This window comes from Balaenoptera acutorostrata, chromosome 10 (genome assembly GCF_949987535.1).
Source record: "Balaenoptera acutorostrata chromosome 10, mBalAcu1.1, whole genome shotgun sequence".
NCBI lineage: Eukaryota > Metazoa > Chordata > Mammalia > Artiodactyla > Balaenopteridae > Balaenoptera > Balaenoptera acutorostrata.
Genome location: NC_080073.1, coordinates 467169 through 484532, shown reverse-complemented (window position 1 = coordinate 484532; position 17364 = coordinate 467169). Strand labels below are relative to the sequence as shown.

General features: G+C 44.2%; 1 protein-coding gene across 2 annotated transcripts in view; it reads left to right on the top strand.

The window, feature by feature from the left end:
- The first annotated feature begins 5010 nt into the window (after positions 1–5010).
- The window catches only part of TXNRD3 (thioredoxin reductase 3), a 40174-nt gene continuing 27820 nt past the window's right edge, over positions 5011–17364 (top strand). For both annotated transcript variants that reach the window (XM_057554960.1, XM_057554959.1), the window contains exons 1-2: positions 5011–5034; positions 16807–16867. In XM_057554960.1, the coding sequence (XP_057410943.1) occupies positions 5026–5034; positions 16807–16867 (70 nt within the window). In that variant the 5' untranslated portion in view covers positions 5011–5025. The remainder of the gene's footprint in view (positions 5035–16806; positions 16868–17364) is intronic.

Here is a 17364-nt window from a genome sequence, read left to right as displayed (position 1 = left end):
ATATTATATATAATTCATATCATACTTATAATATACATAATAATTTATATTATGTACAATATTTTTATATATAAATAAGTTTTGGCAACAATACATCAAATTTCTGAGTTCTAGTTTTCTAATTGTTTCTTGTTTTATTTACTCGTATTTTCTTTATTTAACAACTTAATTCACATGCCATGAAATGCACCCATTTAAAGTGTAAATTCAAAGGCTTTTCGTATATTCACAGAGTTATGCATCCATCGCCACAATTTTAGAACATTTTTTTCTCAAAAAATATCCTATAAGCCTTAGCCATCACTCCCCATGCCGCCCTATTTTCTCCCCTGCTGCCCAGCCCGAGGCAACCACTAATCTAGTTTCTGTGTCAATGTCTTCCTGGCTCTATCATCTGATTTCTTGAATCTGACTTCAATGAATTAAGGACTTACAAGGGATAAGAGGTGATTAATTAGGCTGTTTCCTGCCCCAAGAGACAAATATGGAAGAAAAAGACAAATATATGTTGAAAATTAAAGGATAGAAAATGATATGTATATAAATACCAACAAAAGAAAGTAGATTTGGCCACAGTAATATCTGGAAAAATAGAATTTAATGACTGAAGAGTTAACAAGGACAAAGAAGAATATTTTATGATAAAAAATATACTCCATTAAGAAATTATGAGTCATGAATTTTTCTGCACCTAACATCATAATGCTGAAATATTTTTATTTGTTAAGATGTTTTTTATTGCAAGTAACAAAAACCACAACTCGAGCTGGCTTACATAATAAAGGGAATTGAAGGGAATTGCGGTGCTGATTCTGGAGAAGGCAGTACCCCAGAGAGAGGGGCCCGGGACCCGAGTCTGTCCCTCCTCTGACATCCGTGGGGCCTTGGGAAGATCCTGTTCTCATCCCCATCCTTAGCTGTCTCACCTGTGAGGTAGAGACAATGATTTCTCCTTTCTGGGGCTGTTGGGAGGAGTAAATAATGAAGCTTCACACATGTACTGATTGTGTGCTTACCAGGTGCCAGATGCTGTCTCAAGCACTTTATGTGTATTGACTCTTGTAAATTCACATCAACCCTTTGAGGTAGGAACTGGTATTAGTCTCATCCTATGACTGTTGTCTCAGACCACTGACTAGGAAGCAGTGGGGCTGGGATTCTGAGCCAGGCTGTGTGGCTTCAGAGCCTGTGCTTTTTCAGAGCTTAATTAAAATACAGTTTCCTAAAAACAGTGTCATGGTTCTGAAAGGCCCACCAGTGAAGCTTTGATGGATCAACTAGACGTAAGGCCATGAACAGGATACAAAGGAAAACCCAGGAAGCAGGGAAGCAGAAAGAAATGTGTTATCCTTTCTCTCAATGACCCAGCCTCTGGCCAAGGAGAGGACCGGAGGCTGAGGACGGGGAGGGGACGGGATGGTTCCTCGTAAGGAGGCCTGACTGTGAAACTCTTGAATTTTGAAAACTAAGGTTAGAGGCATCCTCGGGGCCAAGTAGATAACAAATTTGGCACAAGGGTGTTGAGGACAATAAACCTTAAGTTGAAGCTGTGGGCAGCCCTTTCTCCTTCTTACTATCATATCTGTAGCCATAAAGCCAATTCCACAGTAAGGTAGGTGAGACTTAGAAAGGAACCTGCAAGGGGCTGTGAGTGAATGGTCAGCAGGAGACCTGGACTGACCTCGGCCTGCCTGAGAAATGACCTCAGGCATCTCCCTCTCATACCGTCCCCTAGAAAAAGCTAGATTTGCTGGATGAGGGAGAACATCTAGGCTGAGTAAACAGAAAATGCAAAGACCCTAATGCGGGACTGTGTTTGACATAACTGAGGCACAGGGAGAAAGCCAGTGTGGCTGAAGCACCGTGAACCACAAGGTGTCAGGAGATGACCCCTGAGAGGGACCAGGCCACGCCTGCTGGTCTTGTGGTTGAATGTCTCTCTTTATTGGGGTTTAATACATTCATCCTACAGCCGCAGGGGGCTGTAAGTCATGGTGAGCAAGTTAGCTCTGAGATCCCCCACCCAGCCACCCGAATGATGGATACAGGATTCCTGCTCTGGCACAGATGACTTCAGGGTCCCTTTATTAGAAGTGCCTCCAGAATTCTATGCAGTAGGGACTGAGGGGTAGCGACCTAGGAAATTCCTTTAAAAACTTCGTAGCGGTAAGAAACACAGTAGTATTTTTATTTACTTTGCTGGATATAAGCTTTAAAAAATAGCCATCTTTCCTAAAGATGGTTTTATTTATTCACTCTTTCCAAAGATTGAGACATCCATCCTCACTGAAGACCATACATCTATTTTTAAGGTGGCCTAAAGCGGTTTGTGGAGTGGAAGTAAGAGTGGAAGTAAGTCTTCCACAGGGGTCACCCCTGGGAGATCACACGGAGACTGGGCCGTCCCGCGGTGCGCGTACCAACGTTGGGATAACAAGATCGTACAGCTTGGCACCCGCCCCTTTGCGAAGGGCAGGCGAGTTCCCACAGAGGCCGGGCAGCGACCTAGTTCGCATGCGTCGGGGTCGGAGGCGGAGCCGGGGTCGGGGGCGGAGCCGGGGTCGGGGGCGGAGCCGGGGCCGGGGGCGGAGCCGGGGTCGGGGGCGGAGGCGGAGCCGGGGTCGGAGGCGGAGCCGGGGTCGGAGCGAGCGGCCGTTGCAGGGCGTGGGCGGCACTCGGGCTATCTGCCTAACCTCCGTCCGCTCTCCCGTAGCCGGTGTCTCCTCTCCGGGCAGGCCCGGCCCAGCCGGGAGTGACACCGCGGCCCTGGCGCAGCTGCCGCCGCAGCCGCCGCCGCCCTCGCGGGCGCAGACGTCCCCGGGACCGGCGAGCGGCGCCGCCCCCAACCGCCGACTGGGCAATGTCCGCGGCGTATCCGTGCCGCAGTCGCCGCCCGGGCGCCGGGCCCGCCTGTCCGCCCCCCGGACCAGCCGCCTGTCTTCCGCGGCCCGCGAGGAGCTTCGGCGCCGCTTGCTGGGCCTCATCGAGGGCCACCGAGTGGTCATCTTCAGCAAGAGCTACTGTCCGCACAGTGCGCGGGTAGGCGGGCAGGGGCTTCCGGGCCCACTGGTCCGTCGCCTCTGCGGCCCCCCACCCCTGCCCGGGTCCGCTGGTCCGTGCCCGCCCGTTCCCCGGGCCTCCGGCCCGTCCGTTCCGCCCTCGTCCGCGGACCCGGTCTGGAAGGCTACACCGGCCCCGCCGTCCTCGGCTGGGCCACGCGGTCCTGCCTTCAGCCTCCGGACGGGCCTGCGGGCGTGAGCCGCTGTCCTACCCTGGCCGCGAGCTTGGTGGACGTGGATGGGGGATCCGGAGGGAAAAGGTCTCACAGGTCCTGTCCTGGGAGGAGAGCAGCGGGGAGAGGCCGGCGCTGGTCCCGTCCCGACCGCGTGCCCCTGATCCGCTTGGCGCCTCAGCGGCAGTTTGGGCCGGACTGCACGCGGCCCCTCACTGCACCTGTGTTGTGAGTTTGAGCAGTGATCCTCTGGAAGACAGACCCATCTGTACGATGGCACTTTGCATATTTGAGCTATACTTCACGTTATTGAGAGTCGAAATAATACGCGGAAGATGCACAAGCATAAACTGTTGGGATAGGTGCGTGAAATTATGATTTTCAATCTTATTTTCAGATTTCCATTGACTTATACGTTGTTCGGGCAAACGTGTATCTCACACGTGCACCTTACAGTTTCTCTAGGAAGACCACACTCCGGCGGGAGCCTCCTGATCCCCCTGGTTTATACCACCCCCCTGCCCTCCCCCCACCAGGGTGACCACTAGCCAGAATTCCTTGCTTTTCCTTACAGTTTTGCCGCCAAACGTATGTATCATTAAACCGTACTTTGTTCCTTTTGGCTTGTTTTGGTACTTTATGTTAAGTAGAATCATGCATTTGTATTCTGCACTTTTTTCCTTCAACAGTTATGTTTTAGAGATTGATGCATGTTAGTACCTGTAACTAGGGTTTGTTAATTTTCATTACTGTACTCTTCCCTAGGATGACTCATAACCACAGTGTATCAGTTCTGCTGTTTCTAGTATTTTGCTCTTCAATACAACATGGTTATGCCTATTCTTACCGTATGGCCCGGTGCAAGTACACAAGACTCGCTATTTTAGAGTAGGCTTTTGAAGCTGAACGGCTGGCCCACAGAGGAAGCATGATTTCTTCCTTAACGAGGTGATACCAAAATGTTTTTCCACGTGGTCATACCACTTACCCTGCCACTGGCAGGGTATTAACAGTTCCCATTGCTCTACATCCTTGCCAACAGTTGATATATTTAATTATTGCCATTCTGGCATTTATGAGATGGTATTTCATTGTGGCTTTAGCTTTGCATTTCCCTGATAACGTTGAACATCTTTTCATGTGTTTACGGGTCATTTGAGTTTCCTCTTCTGCAGAATGTTCCAGTATTTTGCTTATTTCTCTATTAGGTTGTTTTATTTATTTATTGTTACTGATTTATAGACGTTCTTTATGTATTTTGGATACTAGTCCTCTGGTGATATGTATTGGAAAATCACCCAGATTTGGCTTTTCTTTTTACTCTCTTTTTGGGATCTTTTGGTTAACTGAAGTTTGGAAGTTTAACATGGTTGACTCTATCACTCTTTTTCTTTTCTGGTTTGTGCTTTTTGTGTCTTATTTAAGAAATCTGTTTCTACTCTGAGGTCATAAAGATACTCTCCTGTATTAGCTCCTGAAAGTTTTAGAGTGTGCTTTTCACACCCCCCTTCTTTAATTCCGCCTGGACTTGAAGCTGAGGATGTGTGGGGATCCAGTTCATTTTTTCTTTATAACTTGTCAGTTGTCCCTGCTTCATTTTTTGCAGAGTCCATTCTTTCCACGGTGGTTTGAATGCTCACTTATCACCTATCAGGTTCTCACATATGTGTTGGTCTCTTTCTAGCCTCTGTCTTCTTTCTCTACGTATTTAAGTAGTCCTTTGGAGCTTATAAAAGGACCAAGCAGTCAGAACTGTGCCTGGCCACTGCTGTGTCGCTGGGGCCTAGAATAGTATGAGGCAGGTAAGTGAATTGAGTGAATAAACAGCCTTAGGTTGTTCTGGTCAAACCTTTGCTGACACTGAAAATCTTAGGACCGATGATTTTCTGTTCTGTGTGCATCACCCCTTCCAACAACGTGGCCACTACTTTGAGTCCTGTTACATAATTGGACAGCTCTGTTTATTGGAATTTTTAAAAAATTGAGCCCAAATCTGTCTCCCTGAAACATTTACTCACTTTTGGAGGTGATTGTTGCTCCAGTGCACGGAATTGAGAATCTGGCTTCTACTTGGATGGTAGATATTTCAGTATTTTCCCTGAGTGTTTTTCTTTCCTGGCCCAGCTTTTCACGTGTTTATGTCATTTGTCTTTACATGTGACCCTTCACTAAATGGATTGTGCAGTAGTTTGACCATGAACCGCTTAAATGTGTCACCCAGACTGGACACCGTATTCCACATCCCTACCTGTGCAGAGTCAGGTAGAGACGGTTGTTCCTTTATTGGGACGCTAATGTCATTCAGCAAGTGTTGCTGGGTGCTTAGTGTTTTGGGCCGCAGAAATGAATAAACTGTGGCCTTGCCTCCCGAGAACTCATGGTCTAATGGAGCTGTAATCAGCCAGTTCTCAGGTACCCAAAGAAACGCGTGTGCGAGACAGGTGCTGTGGGAATGAGAGACAAAAACAGCTGCTTCTGTGGGGATCAGAAAAATTAAGGACGTGATGTTTAAGCTGGTCTTTGAGGGATCAGGTGGATGTAGGCAAGGAATAGCATCTAGCTGAGGAGTTCCTATAAGCAAAGGTAGGAGATGATGCCATGAAAATAGTGGGGCTGAACACAGGGTGTATGAAAGGGAATCAGGAGAGTAAAGTGGCAAATGGCCGAGCTTCGGTTTCTCAGCGGTATTGAGATCTAAAAATGCGTGCTGTTAAGTGTGGACTTCATGACGTCAGACTTGTGAGGAGTGAAAGGGTCTGACCTGTGACCTGGAATCTGGCAACAGTGTGATGAGTGGGCTGAACGTGCAGGCACCTGACCAGGCGGGAAGTTCCTGTGAGCCACGTGCAAGACCATGGCCCAAAGGAAATAGTGAAAAACACGCCCTCATTTTTTAGCCCCTTCGCCACATTAATTGTAAGCCATGTTTTCCCCAACCCTTAATTCATACGTCTGTGGATTAAAAATGTATACTTCCATTGGTTAGCTTTTTTGTTCTGTAGTAAAATACACGTAACATAAGGTTTACCGTTTTAACCATTTTAAGTTCAGTGGCATCAAGCACATTCACATTGCTGTGCAGCCATCACCACCAGCCAACCACGGAACTTTTCTCATCTTCCCCAGCTGACACTCTGTCCCCATTAAACAGTGACTCCCCATCCCTCCCCAGCCCCTGGCCCCACCATCTGCTTCCTGTCTTAGGAATCTGGCTCCTCTAGGGACCTCATATAAACGGAATCGTACAGTATTTGTCGTTTTCTGACTGGCTGATTTCAGTCTAATGTCCTCAAAGTTCATCTGTGTTGTAGCATGGGTCACAGTTCCCTTCCTTTTTAAGGCTGAATACTATTCCACTGTCTGTATAGACCATATTCCCTTTATCCATTCATCCGTCAATGAACAATTGGGTCACTTCCACATTTTGGCTACTGTGAATATTGCTGCTGTGAATATGGGTGTACAAATATCTGTTTGAGTCTCTTTTCAATTCTTTTGGGCTTAAGCCCAGAGGGGGAATTGCTGGCTCATATGGTATTTCTATGTATTTTTAATTTTTTGAGGAACCACCATACTGTTTTCCATAGGGGCCATAGTATTTTAAATTCCCACCAGCAGTGCACAAAGGTTCCAGTTTCTCCACATCCTTGCCAACACTTGTTATTTTCTGTTTTTTATACTGTTTTTGTTTTGATAGCAGTTATCCTAATGGTTGTGAAGCGGTATCTCATTGTGGTTTGATTTGCGTTTCTCTAATGATTAATGATGTTGAATATCTTTTCACATGATTATTGACCATTTATTAATGGACAGTATCTCTTTTGGAGAAGTCTGTTCAACTACTTTGTCAATTTTTAAATTGGGGTTTTTCTTGTTTGTTTAGTTTTAGTTCTCTATATATTCTATATGTTAATCCCTTATGAGATATTTGATTTGAAATATGTCTCCAATTCTGGAGTTGCCTCTTTACTCAGTTGATAGTGTCCTTTAATGCACAAAATTTTTAACTTGCACGAGGTCCAATTTCTCTGTTTTCTTTTGCTGCCTATTCCTTTGGTGTCATATGCAAAATACCACCAAATCCAATGCCATAGAGCTTTTGTCCTATGTTTTCTTCTAGGAGTTTTATAGTTTTAGCTCTTACATTTAAGTCTTTAATCCATTTTGAGTTGATTTTTGTATATGGTGTTAGGTAAGGGTCCAACTTCATTCTTTTGCATATGGATATCCAGTTTTTTCAGCTCCATTTATTGAAAAGACTGTCATTTCCCCATTGAATGGTCTTGACACCACTGTCAAAAGTTATTTGACCTTATATGTGAGGCTTTATTTCTTGGCTCTCTGTTTTCTTCTGCTGCTCTTCATGTCTGTCTTTATGCCAGGACCACACTGTTTTGCTTATGGTAGCTTTGTAGCAATTTTTGAAATCAGGAAGTGTGAGACCTCCAACTTTGTTCTTCTTTATCAAGAATTTTTCAGCTATTCAGGGCTCTTTTGAGATTCTACATAAATTTTAGGATGGATTTTTCTATTTCTGCAAAAATCATGGTTGGGATTTTGATAGAGATTAGATCACTTTGAGTGGGTAGTATTGAAGTCTTAAAAATATTAAGTCTTCTAATCTGTGAACATAGGATTTCTTTCCAGTTATTGGTATCTTCTTTAATTGTTTCAGCAATGTGTTGTAGTTTTTAGTGCACAAGTCTTTGCCTCCTTGGTTAAGTTTATTCCTAAATGTTCTTCTTCATGATATTCTAAGTGGAATTCTTTTTTAAATTTCTTTTTTTGGATTATTCATTATTAGTATATAGAAAAACAACTGATTTTTGTGTGTTGAGTTTGAATCCTAAACTTTCCTAAATTTTTTATTAGTTATAACAGTATTTTGTACAATCTTTAGGAATTTATACATATAAGATCATTTTGTCAGTGAACAGAGATAATTTTACTTTTTTTTTCCTGTTTGGTTGCCCTTTATTACTTTTTTTTTTTTTTTGCCTTATTTCTCTAGCTAGGACTTCCAGTACTATATTGAGTAGAAATGGTGGAAGTGGGCATCCTTGTCTTGTTTCTGATCTTAGTGGAAATGCTTTCAGTCTTTTACCATCAAGTCTGATGTTAGCTGTGGGCTTTTTTATATGGCCTTTATTATGCTAAGGTAATTTCTTTCTATTCTTAGTCTGTTGAGTGTTTTTATCATGAAAGGGTGTTGAATTTTCTTAAATGCTTTTTCTGCATCCATTGAAATGATCATGTGGTTTTTTTTCTCTTCATTCTGTTAACGTGGTGTGTACTACATTAATCTATGTTTGTATGTTGAACCATCCTTGCATTCTAGGAATAAATCCCACTTGATCATAGTGTATAATAGTTTTAATATTCTGTTGAATTCCTATTTCTAGTATTTATTTTGTTGAGGATTTTTCAGTCAATATTTATAAGGGATATTGGTCCATAGTTTTCTTGTGGTGTCTTTGGCTTTGGTATCAGGGCAATGGTAGTCTCATAGAAGGAATTCGGAAGTGTTCCCTCTTCAAATTTTTGGGAGAGTTTGAGGAGGATTGGTGTTCACTTTTCTTTATATGTTCAGTAGAATTCACCAGTGAAGCTATCTGGTCCTGGGCTTTTCTTCATTGGGAGGCTTTTGATTACTGATTCAGTCTCCTTACTAGTTACAGGTGTATTCACCTTTTCTACTTATTCATGATTCAGTCTTAGTAGCTTCCATGTTTCTAGGAATTTATCAGTTTTATCTAGGTTATCCGATTTGTTAGAGTGTTCAGAGTACTGTCTTGTAATATTTCTGTAAAAACAGTAGTAATGTTGCCTCTTTCATTTCTGATCTTAGTTATTTGAGTCTTCTCTATTTTTTTCTTAGTCAGTCTAGCTAAAGGTATGTCAATTTTGTAGATCTTTTCAAAGAACCAACTCTTGGTTTTGTTAATTTTCTATATTGTTTTTATGTTCTCTATTTTGTTTATCTCTGCACTTATTTCCTCTCTTTTGCTAGCTTTGAGTTTAGTTTGTTCTTTTTCTAGTTAAGGTATAAAGTTAGGTTGTTGATTTAAGGTCTTCTTTTTTAATGTAAACATCTATAGCTGTAAATTTTTCTCTTATCACTACTTTCACTGCATCCCATAAGGTTTGGTATGTTGTGTTCTCATTTTCACTTGTCAAGATATTGTATGATTTCCCTTGTGACTTCTTCTTTGACTTATTGTTTAAGAGTGTGATGTTTAATTTCCACATATTTGTGAATTTTCTAGTTTTCCTTCTGCTCTGATTTCTAGTTTCAGTCTACTGTGATAAGAAAAGATACTTTATATATTTTAATCTTTTTATTAAGACTTCTTTTGTGACCTAGGCTATGATGTATCCTGGAGAATGTTCCATGTGTACTTGAGAAGAATGTGTATTCTACGTTTGTTGGGTGGAGTGTTATGTAATGTGTCTGTTAGGTCCAATTGGTCTATTGTGTTCTTCCAGTCCTCTATTTCCTCATTGGTCTTCTGTCTGGTTGTTCTATCCATTTTTGAAAGTGGAATATTAAAGTCTTCTACTATAATTTAGTTCTATCAGTTTCTTTCTTCAACTTGGTTAGTGTTTGCTTCATATATTTAGAAGCTCTGAGGTTTGGTGGATACATTTTTATGACTGTTATGTCTTCTTGGTAAATTGACACACAATGTCCTTTTAACATATAATGTGCTTTTTGGACTTCCCTAGTGGTGCAGTGGTTAAGAATCTGCCTGCCAATGCAGGGGACACGGGTTTGATCCCTAGGCTGGGAAGATCCCACATGCTGTGGAGCAACTAAGCCCCTGTGCCACAACTCCCAAGCCTGTGCTCTAGAGCCCACGAGCCACAACTGCTGAGCCCATGCACCACAACTACTGAAGCCTGTGCACGCTAGAGTCCGTGTGCCTCAACTACTGAGCCATCATGCTCTAGGGCCCATGTGCTACAACTACTGAGCCTGTGTGCTGCAACTACTGAGGTTCACGTGCCTAGAGCCCATGCTCCGCAACAAAAGAAGACACCACAATGAGAAGCCCACGCACCACAACGCAGAGTAGCCCCTGCTCGCCGCAACTAGAGAAAGCGCGTGCACAGCAACAAAGACCCAACACAGTCAACAAAATAAAAATAAAAATAATAATAGTAATAATAAACTATATAATGTCCTTTTTAGTCTCTTATACCAGTTTTGGCATAAAGTCTATTTTGTTTTATATTAGTATAAACATTCCAGCTCTCTTTTGGTTACTATCTGCTTGGCATGTCTTTTCCATCCTTTCAGTTTCAGCCTATGTGTGTCCTTAGCTCTAAAGTGAGTCTTCTAGACAGCATAATGTTGGATCCTGTCTTTTTATCCATTCTATCAGTCTGCGTCTCTTGTTTGGGGAGTTTAGTCCATTTACATTTAAAGTAATTATTGTTAGGGAAGGACTTGCTTTTGCCATTTTGGTATTTGTTTTCTGCATAGCTTATAGTTTTTGTCCCTCATTTCCTCTCTTACTGTCTTCCTTTATGTTCAGTTGATTTTTTGTAAGGATACTTTTTGACTCCCTTCTTGTTTCCCTTGTGTATATTTTGTAGATATTTTTGTGGTTACCATTGGAATTACATATACTATCCTAAAGATGTAATCTATTTTAAACTGATAGCAGTTTAACTTCCATCACATACAAAAACTCTACTTCTTTACAGTTCTGACCCCTCCCCCTTCATCCCTTCATGTTATGTCACAAATTACATCTTTATATATTGTGTATCCATAGACTTATAGTTGTTTTCTGACTTGTTTTTTAAATCCAATAGAAGAGTAAAAAATGTAATTATAAGCTAAAATTACAGTAATACTGGTCTGTATGTTTGTATATGTTTACCTTTATGTGAGAGCTTTGTATTTTCATATGGCTTTGCATTCCTATCTGGCATGCTTTCATTTCAACTTGAAGGGCTCCCTATAGTATTTCTTGCAAGACAGGTCTAGTATTAATGTACTCCCTCAACTTTTGTTTATCTGAGAAAGTCTTAGCTTCTCCCTCATTTTTTTAAAATTTATTTATTTATTTATTTATTTATTTATTTATGGCTGTGTTGGGTCTTCGTTTCTGTGCGAGGGCTTTCTCTAGTTGTGGCAAGCGGGGGCCACTCTTCATCGCGGTGTACACGCCACGCCTCTCACTATCGCGGCCTCTCTTGTTGCGGAGCACAGGCCCAGACACGCAGGCTCAGTAATTGTGGCTCACGGGCCCAGTTGCTCCACGGCACGTGGGATCTTCCCAGACCAGGGCTCGAACCCGTGTCCCCTGCACTGGCAGGCAGATTCTCAACCACTGCGCCACCAGGGAAGCCCTCTCCCTCATTTTTTTTTTTTTAATTTATTTATTTATTTATTTATGGCTGTGTTGGGTCTTCGTTTATGTGCGAGGACTTTCTCTAGTTGGGGCAAGTGGGGGCCACTCTTCATCGCGGCGCGCGGGCCTCTCACTATCGCGGCCTCTCTTGTTGCGGAGCACAGGCTCCAGACGCGCAGGCTCAGTAGCTGTGGCTCACGGGCCCAGTTGCTCCGCGGCATGTGGGATCCTCCCAGACCAGGGCTCGAACCCGTGTCCCCTGCATTGGCAGGCAGATTCTCAACCACTGCGCCACCAGGGAAGCCCCTCTCCCTCATTTTTGAAGGACTTCTTTTTTTTTTTTTTTTGGCCAGATATAGAATTTTTGGTTGATAGTTGTTTTTTTTGTTTTTCTTTCAGAACTTTAAATATAATATCCAGCTCTCTCTGGCCTACGAGGTTTCTACTGAGAAATCCACTTATAACCTTAATGAGGATCACGTGTAGGTGACGAGCTGCTGTTCTCTTGCTACTTTCAAGATTCTCTCTTTGTCTTTGGTTTTTGACGTTTTGATTATAATGTGTCTTGGTGTGAGTCTTTTTGTGTTTATCCTTCTTGGGGCTTTTTAAAATTTATTTTATTTATTTATTTATTTTTGGCTGTGTTGGGTCTTCATTGCTGTGTGTGGGCTTTCTCTAGTTGCAGCGAGTGGGGGCTACTCTTCGTTGCGGTGCACAGGCTTCTCATTGTGGTGGCTTCTCTTGTTGTGGAGCACGGGCTCTAGGCCCTCGGGCTTCAGTAATTGTGGCACGTGGGCTCAGTAGTTGTGGTTTACAGGCTCTGGAGCGCAGGCTCAGTAGTTGTGGCACACGGGCTTAGTTGCTCCATGGCATGTGGGATCTTCCTGGACCAGGGATCGAACCCGTGTCCCTTGCATTGGCAGGCAGATTGTTAGCCATGGTGCCACAAGGGAAGTCCCCTTCTTGGGGGTTTTTGAGCTTCTTGTATGTGTATGTTCATGTCCTTCCTCAAATTTGGAGAGTTTGGGGGCATTATTTCTTCAAATAAGCTCTCTGCCCCATTTCTTCTTCTGCGGCTTCCATAATGTGTATATTGTTTAATGGTCTCCCTCAAGTCACTTACTCCATGTTCATTTTTCTTCTTTCCTTTTCCTCCTCAGACCTAATAATTTCAAATGGCCTGTCTTCAAGTTTGGTGATTCTTTCTTCTCTCTGGTTGAGCCTGCTCTTGAATTCATCTAGTGAATTTTATAATTCATTGATTGTCTTTTTCACCTTCAGAGTTTCTGTTTGGTTATTTTTATCTCTTTGCTGATATTTTCATTTTATTCATATATCATTTTCCTGATTTCCTTTAGTTCTTTGTGTTTTCCTTTTTGAGCATATTTAAGACAGTTGTTTTCAAGTCTTTGTCTAGTAAGAATGAAGTCTATATGTGTTCAGGGACATTTTTGGAGATTCATTTTTTCCTTTGGGCCATTTTTTCCATTTCTTTGTATGCATGTGATCTTTTCTTGAAAATTTGGCATTATAACTACGGCCACCTCTCCCAGTCTTCACAGACTGGCTCCAAGTTAGGGAAGACTTGCCCTAACCAGTGCAGGATGGAGGCCTAAGCTCTTCTGAGGCCTTTTCTGGACATCTTCCCTGGGCCCGTATGTGTGCTTTTCACTCAGTCTCGGTTAGGCTTCACCGAGACCAGTCCTTCAGGCAGCCCTCACATGGGGGCGAGGGCCTCTCTGCTCTCTCCATGTTGTGAAAGAGACCGGAGGCCCAGGCTGCTGCTCCCCTCTTCCTGTGCCGTGCAGCACTGGGGAGATGGAAAGCGCCACAGAATTCTCTACCATTTAAATGTGGCTCTTTCTTCACTGAGCATTCACTTGGTTGCTGTAGATCTCTTACCAGTTTCTAGAGCTTCTATTGAGTTATCTTACTTTGACATCATTTAGCTTCTTGGATTTAGATTGCACTTTTTCATCAAATTTGGGATATTTTTGTGTATCTCTTCAAATATTTCTTTTGCCCTTTTCTTTCTGTCTCTTACTGGTTTTCACACTGTGCATACATTGTGCTTAATGCAGTCCCATACTTCTCTAAGGTTCTGTCCTTTTTCTTTATCTTTTCTCTCTGTGGCTTGAGGCTGCATAAGCTCCACTGATCTGTCCTCAGCTTTGCTAATTCTGCCAGTTCAAGTCTAGTATTGAGATACTATAGTGGAATTTTGATTTTAGTTATTGTACGTTCCCATAATTTCCAGTTGGTTCCTTTATATAATTTCTGTCTCTTTACTGATATTTTCTACTGGATGAGACATTAGCATCATACCTTCCTTCATATCTCCTGAAGCATACTTTTCTCCAGTTCCTTGAACGTATTTACAGTGGCTACTTGGCCAGTTCCTCATGCTCTCTGGGACCTCTCAGAGGCAGGTTCTCTTGCCTGCTTTTCTTCCTGTGTGTGGATCCACTTTCCTGTTTCTTTGTATGTCTGGTAATTTTTTTTGTTGAAACCAGGACGTTTTAGGTAATGTATGATATCACCTCCGGATACTGGACCCCCTCCTTCTCTGTGGCTTGTTTATTTCTTTGTAGGGCGTTGGCTGGATTATTTGGGGGAAGTTTGTTTCCACCTGGAGGTGGAGCCTCGCATGCTCCTCAGAGGTGCAGCCTTGGGCCTGCGCAGCCGCCTGGGATAACGGGTTGAGCAGGGCTCTCGCTGGGCGTCCGTGTTACACTGTCTGACCCTGTCAGTGTCATGCCAGGTGTTAGGGTTGAGCAGGGCTCTCGCTGGGCATCCGTGTTACGTTGTCTGACCCTGTCAGTGTCATGCCATGTGTTAGGGTTGAGCAGGGCTCTCGCTGGGCGTCCGTGTTACACTGTCTGACCCTGTCAGTGTCATGCCAGGTGTTAGGGTTGAGCAGGGTTCTCGCTGGGCGTCCGTGTTACACTGTCTGAGCCTGTCAGTGTCATGCCATGTGTTAGGGTTTAGCAGGGCTCTCGCTGGGCGTCCGTGTTACGTTGTCTGACCCTGTCAGTGTCATGCCAGGTGTTAGGGTTGAGCAGGGCTCTCGCTGGGCGTCCGTGTTACGTTGTCTGACCCTGTCAGTGTCATGCCAGGTGTTAGGGTTGAGCAGGGCTCTCGCTGGGCGTCCGTGTTACGTTGTCTGACCCTGTCAGTGTCATGCCAGGTGTTAGGGTTGAGCAGGGCTCTCGCTGGGCGTCCGTGTTACATTGTCTGATCCTGTCAGTGTCATGCCAGGTGTTAGGCTCCACCATTTGCAGGTTAGTTGCTCTGCTGTGTTTGACAATCCCCTGGGGTGTAAATTGTTCTGTTCGCTTATCTAATTAAATCTGGGCCCCTTTGCAGCTGTAGTTTTTGAGACAAATTTGCAGTTTGTTCTGACCCTAGAAGGGTTGTTGTTCGATAGGTCCTTCCCTGGCTCTCTGGTAAACCAGCTGGCTACAGAGGATGGAGCTACCAGCCTCCCCTTAACTGCTCACCACTGAAATCTCCATTGTTTCAGTTGCACCTTTAGACTTGAACTTCCCCACAGTCTGTTTCAAATAAAGTCCGTTCCTTTGGGTAGAGTTTTGGAGCTCTCTGATCTTGTGGTTTACCTCTTGCCCTGAGCAGAGACTCTGAGACCTTGCTCCAGAGCTGGGGTGGGGACAGCGACCCCCTTGTCTTGGAGGGAGAACCTGCTTTATGAGCAGCTCTGGTGAGGCGGTGGCCTCTCCCAGCCTGGAACCTTGTCCCACCAGTGGGCTGGGGCCAGGGGGATCAGGGTCCCGGCGTTTTTGCCTGGGATAGAAACTTGGATTTATGAGTGGGGGTGGTTGAAGGAAGGGAGCTTTTCCCGTGTTGCTGGCCACGCTCCCCGGGAATATAGCCTCTGCCACTCAGAGCTGTGGGGAGATTGGGAAATGGTGGTGGCCTGGCCCTTCTAGTGGCTGGGATCTCAGGTAACAGGCAGCCTCATTCCCTTGGCCACGTCCACCTGGAGTGGAGCTTCCATCACGCTGATGGGCAGAGGAGGGAAGGCGCAGGTCATGGCTCAGGTGCCTCAGACTCTCCCGCTCTTACTGACATCTAGTAGATTTTCTTCAATAAATGTTTCCTTATTTGCTATGTGCCCTCAATTTCGAGAGACTTTAAATGGCTCTTTTTAAACAAGTTCCACCAGTTGTGGACGTTTGCCAGGGAGCAGGTCTGCCAAGTTCCTCACGCCTCCATCCTGGAATTGGAGCCCCTGGGCTTTACCTTGAGGGCTGAGGGCGTTGAAGGGTTGGAGCCCTGCTGAAAGCTGACCTCGTCAGCTGCAGCTTAGAGAACCCCTAGGAGGGAGCTGAGAAATTCCCGTGGTAGGTGTCACTGGCTGAGGACCGCGACTTGGGGGAACTGGAAAGATGAACGAGCTCCACGCAGAGGACTGTCGAGACTTGGTCATTAACTGGGTGGGTGAGGAGTTAGTGAGGGGAGGAAGACACAGCAGGAGAGGGAAGCACTGGTGTGACTCAGTCCGTGCTCCGCAAAGTGCTCAAAATGCAGGTCAGCATCCAGGGCCTGTGTCCGCGTGTCTGACGACTCCTAGAGATGCCCAAGCTGCTGGCCCCCCATTTGAGTAGCAAGGACCTAGGGTTTTGTGTTCAAGCAACTGGCGAATGGTGACAGGGTGGAATTGTCCGTTTCCTTGTTTGTTTCCCCTACTGGAGGGCAGGGATTGTGTCTTTCTCATTGTTGTATCTTGAGTATGTAGAACAATGGATGACCTCTATAGTAGGTGTGTGATGGATGAGTATTTGTTGAATGGCTTAATGACTGTTGACAGAAAATGCAAAGAGGAAAAGGGATGTGGGAACAGATGAATTTTATTTGGGGCATGCTGCATGTGAGGTACCTGTGGTCAGCCAGGTGGAGAAATATTGCTTGTCCTGAGTTCAGAAAGGGGATTTGGGCAAAAGTTACAGATTTGGAAATCGAGAATGCAGATTTGGAAATCGAGAATGCAGATTTGGAAATCAAGAATGTAAAGGAAGGAGAGAGATGGGGTGAAGCTTTTCTGGGAAGATGCATAGAGGAAGGGGGAGAACATAGACCAGAGCTCATGTTCCTGAAGAACATCTGTTTTGAACATCCCTTGTTACTATGCCCATATTTCATAGCTCTGTCTAATCTTTGTGAGAGTAAAACTTAGGTGCATTTTTGTTGCAGGTTAAAGAACTCTTTTCTTCTCTGGGAGTTGACTGTAATATCTTGGAACTTGATCAAGTTGGTAAGTAGAATGATTAGTACACATTGTTGTTTGTAATAAATGTCAACAAGATTGACTTCTTTCCGTTTGCCTCATTCAATTCAATTTACTCCTGTCTCTTTCGGTTAGATGAGCTAATTTCATCTACATTCAACCCCGCGGAGAATGAACCTGTATATGAAAATAATTTGTGTAGATTTTTTTTTGTTTATGTTTTTTGCGTTTGAGGGGAGGGAGTAGAAGGAAGATGTATAAGCCAGTAACCTGGAAGTCCTTCAGGCATTTCAGATGTGTCTGCCAACTTTCTAGCACAGTAGATTAAGCTGTGATAAATGAAGTGCATCTGCCCATTTCCTGAGTGTATTACCCCAAGGGGCAACACGTTAGTTTTCCAGCTTTACACTTTTGAATTCCTGTCATCTGTGCACTTTACGCGTGCATGTGTTTTGCAGGAGTGGGAGACGTCATGGTGAACAAAAACCTGATCTGAGCCTTCGTGGACTTCACCCCTCCTTTTA